The following is a 17,592-nucleotide window of genomic DNA, read 5'->3' as shown; positions in this document are numbered from 1 at the left end:
GTCAATAGCTCAAGTCGGGAAATTTCTCAACTTGGCTGACCTGCCTTGGTTTTAAGGGCCACATTACACCCAATTTTCGCTCTAGGAAGACAGGCTGGAATAGAGTCAGGCTCACTGACCGCTGAAACAGATTGTTCTCTCAGTTCTCTGGGACTTCATCACCTCCATAGCCACTTGCCCAGTCTCCACCATGGGCAGACCGTGGGAGCAATGTAGAGATGAAAAAAACTCTTCCAACAATCTATCTCTTACAGCTCTTGTTCATACATACTTGATAGTAAAACAAACTCCCATTCCCATGAAACCCATTCAAAGATTTTAAATCTCCTCAAGTGTTCTGTTATAAAAACAAACTTCTATTCAATCCCCAAATCAAAGACAGTTAACCCTTTAATAGCCTCTTCAAACTGTCAGTCAAACTGTGAATTCAGCCCCCATGCTGAGATAACTCTTTTGTAGAATTTGAAACTCAGCCAACAGTTCACAATGACCTCAACTGTTATAACAGTCCTTATGAAATGATAGCAAAGGTCTCTATTGAAATTGATGGTCATGGTGTCTTCTAACCTGTACTAGATGTCCTGACAATCAGAGCAGTCCAGCAGATTATTATTAACTTTCACTGACAGCTTCAGCCTGCTTGTTTTCAAGTTTAAAGAGCAGGGTATTTAAAAGTCTTAGGTGCCGCCACTGAATCTGACCTACTTCACCCTTCACATGCATTCACACCTACTCCATCAATTCATGACTCCCACGCTGTGGGTTAATGCCTTGCAACAGCCAAAATGGGGTCTGTTTGAACTCAGCACTAAATTCAAATGGCCTTGCTGAGCTTGAGTTCCCTGCCTGTGTGATTCACACCCCGCCCACTTCCCCTACCAGCAAAAACCGGATCTATTAGAAATGTGGATGGAACTTCTGCATCTGGGTCCTGCCTGCCGTTTTCAAAAGTCTCTGAAATTGGCCCAACTCTGTAAAAATTCAGCCCAATGTAAATGATGAGGAAAGTGAAGAGACACACTTTTTAAAATGGGCTTGATCTAACGTCACCATCTATTGGATATTTTTCACTGACCTGCTCAATGTAATTAATGAGAGATTCTTTATTCTCCTTCCAATACTGTGGGAGTGTGTCTTCAGGTGGGAATTTTTCACAACTTAGTTCCAGTGTGATCTCAAAGCAATTACTGCTCAGGTAGTTGAAATCTTGCATACCTGGAAAATAACAAATTGCAAAATTAAAGATCTGACAATGTTCACTGTTTGGGACATATATGGACAAAAAGAGACGGCGCAGTGAAGAAAAGCACTGTGACATGGAAATATGCTATACAGATTAGGAAATCTTCAGGTTCCATTTCTAATCTATGCTGAGCTAGTCGATCAAAAGCAGGGTGCACCAGTTAACCTGAATAGTCCTCTGATTGGTCCCCTGATTAGATAGGAAGGGTCTGTTGGAGTTCATGCTCCAGAATAACTGTTGGAATTAAATACATATGGGACACCGAAGGGCCTGTTCCAAATATTAGTCTACCATAAGGTGAAAGACTTGAATACTTTCATCATCAGACTGTTTGCCGACTGACATCTTCAATATAACACTGCTGCTTCCTCAAGGGATGACCTTCACCCAAATCCTCCCATTTAGTCTGTCTGCAATCATTCTCCATATAGATAAGAGTAATTTAGAATTCTTCATATGTAGCAACTGTCTTGGCACAGCTCAGGAAGTCATACATAGCCTGAGTGCTCTCACGTACAATTTTAGATGAGTTTAAAAAGTGTTGTGAAAGATTTAGTATTGAAAGTCACTCTGACACCATACTAACTGGCACGTGTCCAGTTAAAATGCTGGTGTCATCATTCAGATGATTTACTAACTGCTATAAGTAATAATCCACTATAAAAATCTTACAAAACTAACAAGAATTCCCAAGTGCAATAATGGTGGTCACGGAGCAAACCCATACAATAATCAAGGATGCAGCACTAGATGATGATTACAGAAATTTTATTTTTCAATCAGGATTTAAAGTCCCATTGAACCGCTTGCAGGCATCATGAGTTGTTTTTTTTTTGAGACATCCACAGGGCTGGCATCAGGCAATGAGTCAGAACACGATACACAGAGCCTACATGGCTAGGAGGAACTGATGGTAGAAGGTAACAAGCATGATGCTGTTGACTGGAGGCAGATGTTGTTCCTCAGCTGAAGAAACTGGGATCCCATCAATATCACTCTTAAAAGAAGAATGCTCACAAAGCATTACATATATGTGCAGGCACGAGGGGCAGGCTATAGGAATGTACCGCAATAGTAGGTCCATGATGGGCTTTGCGTGATTGCAGTCCACCTTGGAGCACGTGGCAGCTTCAGTGCAATCAAGAATGGTTCTCCCCGCCAAAGATACTCTAAGGATTGTCTTTGTTCTGCTACCGATGCTCGGGCTGTAGCATGAGAGAACTAAAGCACTAGATTAAAGAAAGTTTCTGTCTTCCAAGGCTTACATGCAAGTGGCTCACAGAACATCTGTGTCAGCTCTGGCTCAGTTGGTAGCACTCTCATATCTGAATCACAAGGCCCTGGGTTCAAATCCCATTCTAGGCCTTCAGCACAGGAATCATGGCTGACACTGCAGGGCATTATTGAGATAGTGATGCAGTATCAGAGCTGTCTAACTATTGGTTGAGATGTTAAACTGAGGCTCCATTTGGATGGATGTAAAAGATCCCATGGCACTCTTTTGAAGAAGAGCAGGGGAGTTATCCCCCAAATTCCGGCCCCCAAATCCCGGTCCATCAACATTCCTATAGCCTGCCCCTTGTGCCTGCACATATATGTAATGCTTTGTGAGCATTCTTCTTTTAAGAGTGATATTGATGGGATCCCAGTTTCTTCAGCTGAGGAAAAACGGGTTGTCATTATATTGCTGTTTGTGGAAACTTGCTGTGCACAAATTGGCTGCTGTGTTTCCTACATTAAAACAGTGACTACACTTCAAAAGCACTTCACTGGCTGTAAAAGCACTTCACTGGCTGTAAAGCATTTTGAGGCAACTGATGACTGTGAAAAGTGCTGTATAATGCAAGTTTTTCTTTCTTCACAGATGTCACTCAGATAATTAGTCTTCCTTCTCATATATCAGAGGTGGCCAAATCATGGCTCACAAGCCGCATGTGGCTCTTTTACAGATGAAATGGAATGTTTGTTAAGGTACGGAGATTGATCTGGACAATCTGAAGAATTGGGCAGGGCCCTGGCTGGGCATGTGTAGCTGCAGCATCCACTGACTTAACTCTAACCTGACTGGTCCAGCTCCATTTTTATGGTTCAGCGACGCAAAGGCCACACTCCCAGTAGCTGCTGCTCCCACGTGTGGCCTGCAGAATGCCCTCCTACACTGGACTGTCTGCCTGGAGCTGCCTCGGCTGCAGGAATCGATGCCACCAAACTGGGGTGAGAAAGGGGCCAGAAAGGGGACCGGGAGCAAAGCCGGGGCCGGGGGTGGGGGTGAAGCCAAGAATAGGGTCAAAGGTTGGGGGGAGGCGGGGGGAGATGGGACGGCAGAGAGTGTTGACAGGGATGGGAAGGCGGGGTGGGAGGCCAAGAGCAGGTTAGGGATTGGGGGAGTGGGGGAGGGGAGGCTTAGGCTAGGTGTCGAGGGTGTGGGCCCTGACAGCTGCATGCACTGCTCTCCCATATCTGGGCAAGGAGGGGATGAGAGAATAGGGCTGAGTGGGAAGGGAAGGCATAAGTGAGTGGAGTTGGGAGAGGAGGAAGAGCACGCAAGTGTGTGCAATAGTAATAAAAATGTAATGTAAATGTTGTCTGTGTCTTGCGGCTCCCGAATGTCTGGGGACTATCGTATGTGGCTCGAAAGTTCAGAAACTTTGGCCACCTCTGTCATATATTAATGCTAAGCAGGTAGTGCCATGCACAACTGTAGTCATTGAGGGAGAGGATGTGAATGTCAGTTAATTAAAACTAGAAAAGCAACAAGAGTGGGCATAATAAAATACTGAATAAAATAAAATAGTGAAATAAAGAAAAACCCAAAGATATTTTGGAGCAAAAGGATAACTTAGGAAAGAGTATGGCCAATTAAAGACCAAAAGATAACTTAAATTTGAAGGTGGAAAATGTGGACATGGTTCTTAATGAATACTTTGCGTCTATTTGCACAAAAGAGGATGATGATGCTGACATTACAGTTAAGGAGGAGTGTGAAATATTGGATGGGATAAACATAGTGAGAGGAAATAAGAAAAAGCTCAGCGTGCTGAAAATGGTTATATATCCAGGCCAAGTTGAAACATATCCCAGGCCACCCTAAGAGAAGCAAGGAAGGAAATAACAGAGACTCTGACCATCATTTACCAATCCTCTCTGGCTATAGGTGTGGTGCCAGAGGACTGTTAGCATCGTAACATTGATTAAAATTTAAGGAAGGAATAGATAGAGTAATTACAGACCAGTCAGCCTAACCTCAATGGTGAGAAATATTGGAAAGAGTTCTGAGGTGTTTTAAGGTGTGGGGCAGAGTTCGGTAGGTCTTAAGGTATTCGTAGTCTTAGATAGTTCAACAGTGCATATTTCTTAACTGCTAGAAACTATGTACATAGGTATAGTAAAGACTCAAGCTAGGCACTTGAGTCCATGCTTGCTCCTACACTTGCTTCCCTGTCTGACACCTAAGTGCAAGTCATGTGTCCTCTCATATCACTGAGTGGGTGGTACTGTACTCTGTCCCACATTAACCCCTTATGCGCCAGACCCTAATACTACATGAGGAAGAGTATAAATTGTCAATTAGAAAGGCACAGAATAATCAAGGACAGTCAGCATCAAGCTTCATGCAGGAAAATTCTTTTCTGACGAACTTGACTGAATCTTTTGAGGAGGTAACAAGGATAACCGATGACAGTAGCATGTTTGAAGTAGTCTACTTGGATTTTAGCAAGGCTTCTGACAAGCTCCCGCATGGTAGACTGCTCAGAAAAGTAAAAGCCCATGGGATCCAAGGGAAAGTGACAAACTGGATACAAAATTGGTTCAGTGGCAAGAAACAAAGGAAAATTGTCGACAAGTATTTTTGTGAAAGGAAGGTTGTTTTCAGTGAGATTCTCTGGACTTAGTACTGAGTCCTTTGCTTTTCATGGTATATATCAATGACTTACAGCAGGATATTTAGGTCGGCAAGCGGGGTGGCGGGGCCTGCTTGCCAACGCATAAAATGATGCGGGATGACGTCAGGCAGAACTCCCGACGTCACCCCACGTCATTTAAATTTTCAGGTCGGCAGGGGCACAGCTGAATCAGCCTATTGAGGCCATTTAAAAAGTAATTGAAGTAGTTAAAGGACCTGCCCATCCAACCTTAGGGTTGGCGGGCAGGCGAGCTTCAAAAAAAGCATAAAACCTCATCCTTGGGTGGGATGAGGTTTCATGCAGGTTTTTAAAAATTTAATGAGTTTAATTAAAAGTGATGGACATGTCCCAACTCACATGAGGGGACATGTCAGGGAAATTTTATTTGTCTATATTTCACATTTTTAAATTTGGCACCGATCTCCCTAAGGTAGCACTTAGCCTCAGCGAGTTGAGTGCGCCCTTTTGCGCATGCACCGCACCACTGCCCGCACAGAGAGTGCATAGCACTTCCTGGCGGACATCACGCTGGGTGGGCCTTAATTGGCCCACCCACGTAAAATGACACTGTGCCCCCGATTGGGGGTGCCAATCGGAGGCATGATTGCACACGCCCTGAACTTCCCCCCCGACAGGGCATAAATTCTTCCCTTAGACTTAAATGCAGGGGGCACGATTAAAATTTTGCACATGATACAAAAATTAGTCATGTGGTAGATAGGGAGGAAGAAAGCTGCAAATTTTGGAAGAAATCAACAGGCTGGTCAGGTGGGCAGAAAAGTTTCAAATGAAATTCAATTCAGAGAAGTAGGAAGCCTGGTTTGCCTTCTCCAAATGCAAGCGAAGAGACAATAAATGGATACTGAGGAGTGTAGTGGAGCAAAGGGACCTTAGAGTGCATGTCCACAGATCGCCGAAGGCAACAGGGCAGGCATGTAAGATGGTTAGGAAGACAAACTGGATACTTTCCTTTATTAGCAAAAGGATAAAATATAAGATGGGGAGGTTATGCTGGAACTGTAAAAAACAGTGATTATTAGACTACTGCTAAAGTACTGCATATGTTTCTGGTCACTACATTACAGTAATGTGAGTCCACTGAAAGGGAGATTTATCAGGATAGTGCCTGGAATGTAGAGTGTTAGATATGAGGAAAGACTGGATACGTTGGGGTTCTTTGGAACAGAGGAGGCTGAGGGGAGATTTAATTGAGGTTTATAAAATTATGAGGAGTTTAAGTAGAGTGGATAGGAAGGACCTATTTTCCTTAACAGACAGGTTAATAATCAGGCACATAGATTTAAAGTAATTGGTAGAAGAATCAGAGGCGAGTTGAGGCGTAGGCCGGGATTTTTTGGCCCAGTGGGAGCTACCACAGGAGATTCGGCAGCCCAGCCAAAAATCCACTGACCGGAAAATCCTGCCCATAATTTCACCCAGAGGGAGGTGGATATCTGGAACTCACTGCCCAAAAGGGTGATGCAGACAGAAAGCCTCACACATTTAAAAAAAAATACTTGGCTATGTATTTGAACTGCCATAACCTGCAAAGAGCTGAAATGTGGGATTAAGCTGGCCATCAGAAACATGATGTGCCAAATGGCCTCTTTCTGTGCAGTAAATCTTTCTATTGTTGGGTTCTTCTGGCACGGAACAGAAACCCAACACTATATGTTTTAAAACTTCATCCTTATTGCTATTTCTTATTTTTAAACTGGACTTTTCTGCTGAACAAAGACAATTAAGATGATTGACCCACCGTTTGGGAGTTATCCCTAGCAATCTCCAGAACAAAATAATTCTCCTCTCAGTTACAGGAATGTCACACCTCGTTATGCTTAAGGAGCTACTAAAAGACAACCTAGGGTTGGTCAGACCAAATTCAAAGGGAGTTACAGGAAGGCAATTTGCATTTGATAAACCGATCTTGCTAGTGGAGTCAGTGGGTCTACTGAGACAATGGCTTCCAAGCACCAGACCCTCAACATAAATCACAGAACTGTTACGGTGCAGAAGGAGGCCATTTGGCCCTTCGTGTCTGTACTGGCTTTCTGAATGAGCAATATGAGTCAGTGGGATTCTCCTGCCTTTTCCCCATAACCCTGCACATTGTTTCTATTTAAATAACCATCCAATGCTCTCTTGAATGCCTTGATTGAACCTGCCTCTGCCACACTTCCAGGCAGTGCATTCCAGACCTGAACCACTCACTGTGTGAAAAAGTTCTTTCTCACATTGCATTTGCTTCTTTTGTAAATCGATTTAAATCTGTGCCCTCTCATTCTTGATCCTTTTATGAGTGGAAACAGTTTCTCCCTATCTACTCTGTCCATCCCTCTCATGATTTTGAACATTTTGAACGCCTCTATCAAATCTTTGTCTTCTGCTCTCCAAGGAGAACAGACTCAACTACTCCAATCTATCTTTATAACTGAAGTGTCTCATCCCTGGAACCATTTTTGTAAACCTCTTCTGCATTCTCTCTAATGCTTTCACATTCTTCCTAAAGTGTGGCACCCAGAACTGTACACCATACTCCAGCTGAGGTCTAACAGCATAACCTCCTTGCATTTGCACTCTATGCCCCTATTAATAAAGCCTGGGATACTGTATGCCTTTAATGACTTATACACATATATACCCAGGTCCCTTTGCTCCTGCACCCCCTTTAGAGTTGTACCCATTATTTTATATTGTCTCTCCATGTTCTTCCTAACAAAATGAATCACCTCACACTTCTCTGCATTGAACTTCATCTGCAACCTCTCTGCCCACTCCACCAATTTGTCTGTGTCCTTTTGAAGTTCTTCACTGTCCTCCTCAGTTTTGCACCATATTCTAGCCAACTGAGTTAACCAACACCCCTGTCAACATTAAAAAATGTTAACATTTTGCCTAGTCAAAGTTTGTTGTGAAACAACTGAATCACTTAAAATACTTTTCTGATAAAATCTGCATTTCTTTCTGAACTGAAACCTCTAATCATAGAATCGTACGGCACAGAAAGATGCCATGTGACCCATCCTGCCTGTGCCAGCTCTTTGAAAAAGCTATTGTATTAATCCCTCTCCTTTCTCTTTTGCCATAGCCCTGAAAATCTTTACCTTTTCAATTATATATTAAAAGCCCTTTTGTAATTTACTGTTGAATCTTCTTCCTCCACCTTTTCAGACAATGTACTCAAGACCATAACAGTGTATGCATAAAACATAATCTCTCGCCTCCCCAGTTCTTTTAGTTTTGTTTCCTTAGTTACAAACCCCTTTTCCAGTGGAAATTATTTTACTTACTCTCAAAACTTTTATAATATTGAACAACTCCATTAAATCTGCCTTTACCCTTCTCAACTCTAAGGAGGATAATCCGAGTTTCCCACATGCTCATCCAAAACTCAGCTGCCTCCATTCTAATTGTCACCAAGTCCTGTTGACTGGTTACCCCTGTGCTCACTGACTTATATCAACACCTTGATCTTAAGATACTTAACATTTCTTTCAAATCCTTTAGTTGCATCTCCTGATCTCAAAGATTTGAGCTCCGAACTCCTCCAATTCTGGCTACTTCCACATCCTCAATTTTCATCACTTCACCAATGCCATTGTGCCTTCCCCTGCCCAGGCTTTAAGCTTTGGAATTTTCTCCTTAAAATTCTCCTCCTTTCTACCTCTTCCTTTATGACTGTACTTGAAATGCCCTTTTCAGAATTTTTTAATCACCCCTTACATGGCTTGGTGTCAACTTTTGTTAAATAACAGACTTGAGAAACCCCTTAAGGCATCTTACTAATTTAAAAGTGCTATATAAATGCAAATCATTGTTGTGTCCTCTGGTCTCTTTACATAGCTGAATTTCCTCAGTCCTGGTACCATTCTCGCTAAGCTTTGACATCATAATTTCAAAAATGCAGCCTCAACATAAAATATAAAATATATATATTACAAAATATTATTAACTTTACACAATAGATTTTTTTTTGTTTCCTTAATACCAAAATTAAAGTTTTTACTTGAAGGCGTCAGCTGATCTCAAAACCTAGAATTGGTCTTGATATTTTTGGTCAGAGCACAGTTAGCTAAAATCAAACATTATGGCAAGCATCTGCACTATGTACAGTTTCCTAGGGTGGTTCAGTGGCATTTAGGCCATGGCATCCCTTTCAACCCTTTCAACCCATAATGGTTGAGACATTATCAGTCCTGAAAACAAAGCCAATTCCAGATGTTGGATAGGCATTTTTTTTTGAAGTCATTGTGCAGAAGGAAGGTCACATGACCCAAGACTCTGGCCTTTTGAACGATTTAATATTACCTTTCTGAGCTGCGCACCCATTTTTGTTTTCCAACTGGCAAGACACAAAGGAGCCAGCTCTGCCCTGACAGGACAACCAGCCCTTCTAACCTGACTCTGCTAGAAGATTGTGACCTATCACCTACAGAACCAACTCAATCTCTGCATGCCTACTTTATCTTGTGATATTTACACGACCTGAAAAGTGAATCTTACAACACCGGTCTCCAACCAGCTGAACTCAAAACACCTCATTGGACTCTGACTTTGGGACTCTGGAACTCGCATGAACCAATATTCAGTTTTTCTGCAGTCCTTGTACTGTAAACCTGCTTTTCTCTATCTCCTCATTGTTGTGTGAACGCAGAGTGGGATGTTGCAGACACTCCTTTCATGGACTTTGAACGTGTGCAGGAAACTAACCTTCTGAGTTAATCCTAACACAAGTTTGCCATAGATTATTAGTAAAATTGGATCTCACAAAAATTGAGGGGTTGGGAAAAAATATGCCACCGCTTATTCTTTGAAACAAGTTAATTCAAAATACCTTCTGTTTATCAACAGGTAGTAAGAGGAAAATGGTGCTGCTTGAACTGATTCCCTCCTGTCCATATCACTATGTTTAAATAAATTCTTAACGATAAAGACAATGATGTAGTTGCTTTGAGTCCATTCATTCACATCCAATCCTGTCAGCATCCTGTTGCTTCCTCTCCTAAAATGCCAGCAAAGGTCCCTACTCACAAGTATTATTTCTGCAATCACTGGCATAGACGTATTTGGCGACTGGTGCACTGGTTAGTTCTACAAACCACTTTTGTTGCACTATTTTATATTGCTGGATTCCCTTCTCAGAAACTTTAATTGTGAAAAATCAGTTGAATAGTTCTTAATGGTAAATGCATTGAAGAATTGGCAGCAGCTCTCAATTATAATACTGTGTTATGTTTCAAAAACACTTCTAGCAATGTAAGGTATAATAAATTTGCACAAAAATAGTCATTTTCCAGTTTAAGTAATTTTTTCCGTAATTCCTACCCCAGAAGTACATTTGGAACAGATTTGATATGGGCTGGCATGCAACATGCAATAGTGCTAAAAGCAAAGCTAGTGTTTATAAAGGTTATGCTGTCATCTATATCCCAAGCAAAGTTAATCCAATATTGTACCATAACAGTCAGGACTGAAATGTGCATTGATCTCCAATGTGACACACCCACCTAAGAATGTATGACATTTCTATACAATTCTACGACACTGGAAGTAGCCTGGACTGTGTTCCAAATCAAAAATTTTTTTGAATTAATGCCTTCTAGTCCTGCAAAGTAAAGGGGGAGTCAATCATGTGCGCTTGTGCCCTGGGTCTCCATATTACCCAGTTGGGTCAAGCACTTGATACAAAAGAGCAGCCCACACATATAGTTTTCCCCAGAGGAACAAGAATACCCCTTTTTAAGGCTCTCCAAGGATTTTGCTTCTAATTATTTATCAAAAAATTCATTAGCACACTGCAATCTGTGCATATTGTTACAAATATGACGTTTATAAGTTTTAGGACAGGCTTTTTAATTTAGGGTAAAATGAAGGAATGAAGGGGGGTCATGTGATCTGTCTGAATTCTGCCTGACAACAAGCTTGCGTGTCTTGGTTGGTAAAGGTTAAAAAGTTGGGGGAGTGGGGGGCAGTTTGTTTTACTGGGAAGAAGGTGCAAGATGTTCACACCTGTAGACAATGGCAAGAGCATCTGTGATGACTGTGGGTAGACTGGTAGTCTCCAAGTCTCTCAGGAAGGTGTTAGGAATGTCAGGTTTTATTAACAGCTACACTTTAAACTGCCTGTTCAATTTCAAGCTAGAATGCAGGTGGCGGTCTAGAGGATAGCCTAATAGCATTTCTACCTGGATACAAGGCCCTGTGATTCATGTTGCAATGGAGGTGATCTTTGAAATGGGAAAAGTCCATAGCAAGCCATTGTAGTATTGGCTTAAAGGGTTTTCTAAGATATTGCTGAGTCTGACAGAAAACAGACAGCTTGCAAGAATCTGAGGGGGAGTGAGAGCAGAGAGAGAGAGGAGAGAAAGAGAGAGAGAGAGCAGAGAGAAGGAGCATGAAGTGAGAGAGCAGAGAGTGAGTGAGAGCAGAAAGTGAGATAGAGAGCAGAGAGTGAGATAGAGAGCAATGAGAAAAAGCAGTGAGGCAGCTGGTCTCTATTGTTCACTACACAGACTGCAAGTGGGAGCTCATGCTCAAATTGAAGAGACCATGTTCTTGAGGATTTAAGCAAGGCTGGAATATTCACCCTGCTTTGGCTAGAGGGAGAAATCTCCAAGGTAACCTTTGTTGTGACAGTCAGTTTGAGGATCAGAAGTTATCCAGCTGGAAAAGGAAAATGGAAGCCAGCCACTGGGTGCTGAGAATAGCTTTGAACTGGTTCCTAAAGGATAAAGTGTCCATTTAAGGGACAGAGTAAACTCCAAAAGGGACAGGGGAGGTTTTTGGTTGTTTTAAAAGTTAAATGGTGGAAAGCTGGCTGAAATCTAGAGTTTAAGTTGCTTACAAAAACAGCGTTTAGTCAATGTTGTTTTCAGTTTCATTGTTACTGTAAAGGTCCGAAAACTTGAAATCTTGGTGTGTGATCTTTCCAGTCAGTCACTGGAAATTCAAATATTTTTTTCAAAGTTATTGGTCTCTATGGGGATCACATCTGTATATTTCTTTTCTACCAATCATTGATCTAAACAAGCTGCTCTAGTGAGTTGCAAAATTGTGTCTAATGGGACGTCAACTTCAAAAGAATACAAATTAGACTTTGCTTTTTTGATTTGTTCAGTCTGGCATTTGCTTACCATGTGAATCCATCCAAAAGTAAACTACACAGTTGTGGTAAAAACAGCTTTTATTTACTGCCCAGCTCATTTCCCCTTGTTTGAGAAATTATATATGGGTACAACGGAAGTCACAAATAAATGGCTCCTTAAGTTAGGTTCACTAAGAGTATATAATCCTACACATTCAGAAGTAACCCTGGGAGTACATTCTCCCTTGCATTTAAAAAAATCTGGAAGACCTAATTCCATTTAGTAGCATAAAAATGCCTGCAAAACAGCTGACAATCGGAAGAACATCACAGAGCAAACCTTGATATTCTGGCTGGACTTTTTTGCTTATTCTGACCCACTGCATGTAACATTATTTCACTAATAATATGGTCAAATTTTTAACCTGCTAAGTCATGACAAATTTTACATTAATGAAAATAGGTCCTTCCTATCCACTAGCTAGACTGGCACTTCTCCATAAATATAAAAGCAACTCATGGAGTATTTCCAATATCATCACTGTAATTAAAAGACTTGTCATCCATTAACCTATATTTTCTTAAAAGTAAAATTAAAACCTTTATGAGGGCTTGCTTTTAAAAGCTCAAAATTAATGGCTGTCAGATAGGATATGTAGAATGCTTCCAACCAGCCTCCAACTAATCTCAAGGAACTGACATAAGAATATGAAAAGAAGGATAAATTTTATCTATAAATCTATAATACAGGGCTCTGTACCTGGCCTTGCTCTGTTTGAAAGACGTATGGCTCAGAGAATTGGCGATAAATAGGTTAACATGCCTGTTTCACAAATAGTTGCTGCTGTTGACCGAGGTTCAAGAAACATTAGAAGCCTAGGCCGCACCAAATTTAACCTTAAATGTATCGCTGTGGCTCAACTGTTTAGCTTAGTTCATAGCTCTCTCACCTCTGAGTCAGAAGGTTGTGGTTTCAAAGTTCACTCCAGGACTTCAGCACATAATTTAGAAGATATGCAACTGTTGTACAGAGGGATTGGTACATTGTCAGAGATACCACCTTACAGATGAAACAGTAACTTGAGGCTCCATCTGCCTTATCAGGCGGACATGAAGATCAAAGAAAAAGGATAGTCCTGGGCGTCGGGTTAAATTCATTCCTCAACTAATCCCAACAAGGCAGATTAACTTGCCATTTATCACATTTACTGCTTGTAGATTTGTATGGAAATTGGCTGCCCCAGTTGCCCACATAACAATAGTCACTGGGCTTGAAATTAATTCCTTTGGGGTGTGTTGAGAACTTGAAAGGCAATATAAATGCACTTCTATACTTTTTAAATGCAAATAATGTATAACTAGAAAAAGTATTGGTTCTTTTACAAGTTATGTAACAAAGTGCAATTAAACCAATAGTTAAAGCATATACAGTAGATACCTATTACACAGGGTAGAATTTGATGTCATTGTCTAATGCAGTGTTCTTCAGAAATTCATTTTCACTTACCCCCTGGAACATTGTACCAAGCTCCTCCATTGGTTATTCCATCAACAAAGCTAGAATCGTCATCATTCTTGCGGCATGGTGGTCTATTGGGGTTAGACATGACTGAATTCAATGAGGCATAACCCTCAGCCAGGCTTTTAAAAATCTTATCATCTGGACACGCACTATATTCATGGGTAGAACCTGCCAAAACATGCATACACTTTTTGAAGCAATCTGTTTAAATAAACATGAATAGTTCTACTGCAAATGCCGTTTCTGCTATGATCACTGATCTTAACACTTAAAGATGCCATTTTAGCAAGTGTCAATTAGCTGATTCACTTTGCCTAGTTCACTACACATTACATTGGATTTGTACTTTGTTGTTGTTCAGTTGTGTACTTTAGATGATTGACCAGACCCAACTTCTGCCAATGATATGAGATATGGACAAATCTTATCTATAATACAGTTTCTGTCCATCCACATACTATGATCAGCCGATGGGTTGAATTGGTGGGCAGAACCTGGGGCATGCACCTCTGTTACTGGTCCCTGGTTCTCGCCATTTCCCAGTCTCAGTTACTAGGCTAGCACTCTAACAGCAAAGTGGAAGGAGAGAACTTGAGTATAAAATTCCATTGGGAAGGGGAGCCCTGAATGCTACTCTAATGTTAGCCAGGCAGAAGATGGGGATACAAATTTTGGCCTTGGTTACTGGGCGCCAGCCCCCTGCTCTCACCTCTCCCCATCCCCAGTAGTGATTGGGTGTAGGAAGGCAGTACAGTATGAGAGAGAGGGAGGGAAGAAGGTGATAGATGACATGAGAGGGAGAGGGACTGCAATGGGGAGGCAGTAGGAGGGGGACAGCAAGGGAGGGAGCGCAGGGTGGAAGGGGGAGACATGGGAGAGAAGCTGAGATGGCCTGGAAGGTGTGAAATGGGGTTGGGGATGGAGCGGGACGTGGAAGGCATAGGAAGAATGGGGTGGGATGGGGGAAGGGATGAGGATGATATGTGAATGAATGAAGGAATGGGAAGGGTGTAGCAGGAGAGGGATGGCATGGGAGGGATAGACTAGCATGGGATAGGGGTTTAAAGAAATAGTGTTGCAATAAACTACAAATGTTTTCCAGGTCACTGCTATTCAGGAAATAAAGGATTGCAAAAACTCCACTGCCAATTCATATACATTTGCTCTGTCACAGTTTGCCATCCCTGCTGCTTGAACTGTCAAACAAAATTTTAACAAAATTAGACTGGGCAAATATCTCAGGTACAATTGTGTACATTTGTGCACAATTTTGAAAAATAAATCTTGCTTTATTTCAGTTTCTACTTCAACCATTATGACGAGTGAGTACCTGGAATGAGGTACTGGCAGTAGTTAGAATCTATCAAACTGTGCTCAGACATGAATTAGAGAGTTAAAATTGGTTTGCATATGCAAAAGGTACAACAGCTGATTTGGGCGTGAATCGTGAATGCCAATTTTTTGACCTTTACCAGTATGGCAGATTGTGCACATCTGGCTTATGTGTGAGTGGGAGGCTTAAGGAGTTGCTCAACATGGAGCCATATTTCTGAGTCATAGAGTCAGGTTGATTCAATCCAATAGCCGGAATTGAAATTTAATTTCCATTTAACAGTAAAAAAGATCCTAAATCCTAAATTCTCGATTGCTAACTGTGCCAACACATTAATGGTTTTATGTAAATTACCCTAATCAATAGCGCCACCTAGCTTTGGTCAGCATGTTGTGCAAGGTCAAACTGCTACTCCTGTCAAAACTACTACAGCATACAAGAGGGAAAAACAGGCCCTTTCCAAGGTAGCAAGTTCACTTGCTAGTTTATTACGCCTGGTCAGTCCCTGATAATCTACCTAGATTCTCCTTTGCAACAGTTTGAACTCAACATTTACAATATTTTCAACATTTTTAAGCAAATATTAAAGTCTGTTGAAAACATAATACTAGTTTGCTAGTTTCCCTCAACAATCACTTACATGATAATAAAGCTGTTGGGACTGGGCTACATTATGACTCTCATTGATACCTAATCATAGGGGCAGGGAAAATAATTGGTTTGATAGCAGAAATAAGTATGTGCCAGTGAAACCTGAATTAAACTTCGATTTCAGAACATGTGTAATATCAGGGAAAGTGGAAAATGAAAAACCAATTACAAGTATATTTTAAAGCAAAAGCCAATATTTTGTAGTGCTACGGGTTTCAAGTGTAGAACCTGCCTTTATCTGAAAATTGAATTTTTAAAAGAACAATGTCCAGGAAGCATCTTAAAATATTATGTTTGTCATTGTAATTAAGTGATCAGTTTCACCAAAATGAACTGTCTTGAGGTTCTTGTAAAACTGTCGGCTAAGGTATCATCAGATAAATAAATTAACTTGGTAATCCTTGTTACTCCACTTTTACTAAATATCCACCAGACTGATTTTTTATTTCTAAAAACATGATAATGAGAAAATCCAAAACAAGGTTAGTTAACAGAACTGCAAAGTTCTGAAAGATCAACTTGGAATTTTTACCACAGTGGGAAGTTTGCATTTAGCAAATATTTGTGTTGGAACATGCCTGATAACTGCTACTGTACAAACTTCAGGTGACATAATAACATTATTTACTCCCTCCTCTGCACCTTGCAATATCCCACTACCCTGCCTGTTTGCTGCCCCTTGTCCAGGTTTGGAATTGATATAAATGTAGCAATCTTCAGAAAGACTGACATGCTGACAGCACTTTGTTCATTTTGTGTTTCATATATACCTAGGAAATATCATTTATCATCAGTTTTCTTTTGTATTTACCAGTGCGAGTCTCATCATATGGGTAGTTCGCTACAACATCGCCACCATGAAGATTTGCTGAGAGAACAAATGGAATATCCATGATCCAGTGAATGATAGCTTTAGTCTCTGGTGCGAGCTGTAGGAATAAGATTCTCTCAGTACAATAATGCATCACACATTTACATAAGATCCTCTAGAAGTACAAGCAGTAAAGAATATACTCCCATACACGCACACTATGAATTTGTATACTCTTGAACACAAGTTGTTTACAAGAACAGTTTTGGATTTGTTGCTCTAAAAGTCTTCAATCTATATACTTTCAATCCATACTTGCACTTGTGGCATTATCTTTTTTAAGCCAAAGGTTTCCTTCTCCCATTCCTAGCCACTCAGCTTCCCTCCTTACAATCAGAGCGGCTCGCAACTTTGCCTCTGTGTGCAAGGGAGCTCCGTGGCTTGAGATGAACATAGAGCAATGCCCCACCTAGTGGACTTGGGAACAAATTCAAACATGAGTAAGCACAGCACATGCTATACAGCAACACTGTTTACCTGCCACTCAGTCATATACATTATCATAAAGATTCAGGGCAACAAAGGCTCTTTCCATACTTGTGCACATTTAGCAGCATTGTGATACTATTTAATGTGCAAAGCACATATTACTGGCCTATAGGAACCCATGTTAACAAAACAGGCAGTACCATAAATTCCTTGAACCAGTCACTGCAATGAATCACAATAGGATACCCAGTAACTTCTATCTTACAGTCGATTTTCCCATCACATTTACTATGTTAGTGCTTGATTTTATATTGCTGTAGTGTTTTGCTGGTGCCTTAGAATTATGAAGCATGGAAAATGAGTTATCCTAACTGCTGGTCTCAGCAAATCCAGCAAGTTCACTTTGCTGATGCCGCTGGCTGTGTGGGACCTGTACATTGATAGTTGCACAGCATGAGAGCAATATACAAACAGCTTACAATGAATTATTTCTGCTGATGGCTGACCCAATTTCAACAGAAGTAACAGGAATAAGGGAAATCCACAACAGAGTA

At 41.1% G+C, this 17,592-nt stretch overlaps 1 protein-coding gene across 2 annotated transcripts in view; it reads right to left on the bottom strand.

Moving 5' to 3' along the window:
* Positions 1–17,592, bottom strand: part of cpe (carboxypeptidase E) — a 120,150-nt gene that overhangs the window by 19,550 nt on the left and 83,008 nt on the right. For both annotated transcript variants that reach the window (XM_041196561.1, XM_041196570.1), the window contains 3 exons: positions 16,550–16,667; positions 13,740–13,922; positions 1,076–1,215 (listed from right to left, as the gene is read on the bottom strand). In XM_041196561.1, coding sequence (XP_041052495.1) covers positions 1,076–1,215; positions 13,740–13,922; positions 16,550–16,667 — 441 coding nt within the window. The remainder of the gene's footprint in view (positions 1–1,075; positions 1,216–13,739; positions 13,923–16,549; positions 16,668–17,592) is intronic.

This window comes from Carcharodon carcharias, chromosome 1 (assembly GCF_017639515.1).
Source record: "Carcharodon carcharias isolate sCarCar2 chromosome 1, sCarCar2.pri, whole genome shotgun sequence".
NCBI lineage: Eukaryota > Metazoa > Chordata > Chondrichthyes > Lamniformes > Lamnidae > Carcharodon > Carcharodon carcharias.
The sequence above is the reverse complement of the archived record's forward strand: the minus strand, read 5'-3'. Positions and strand labels throughout refer to the sequence as shown.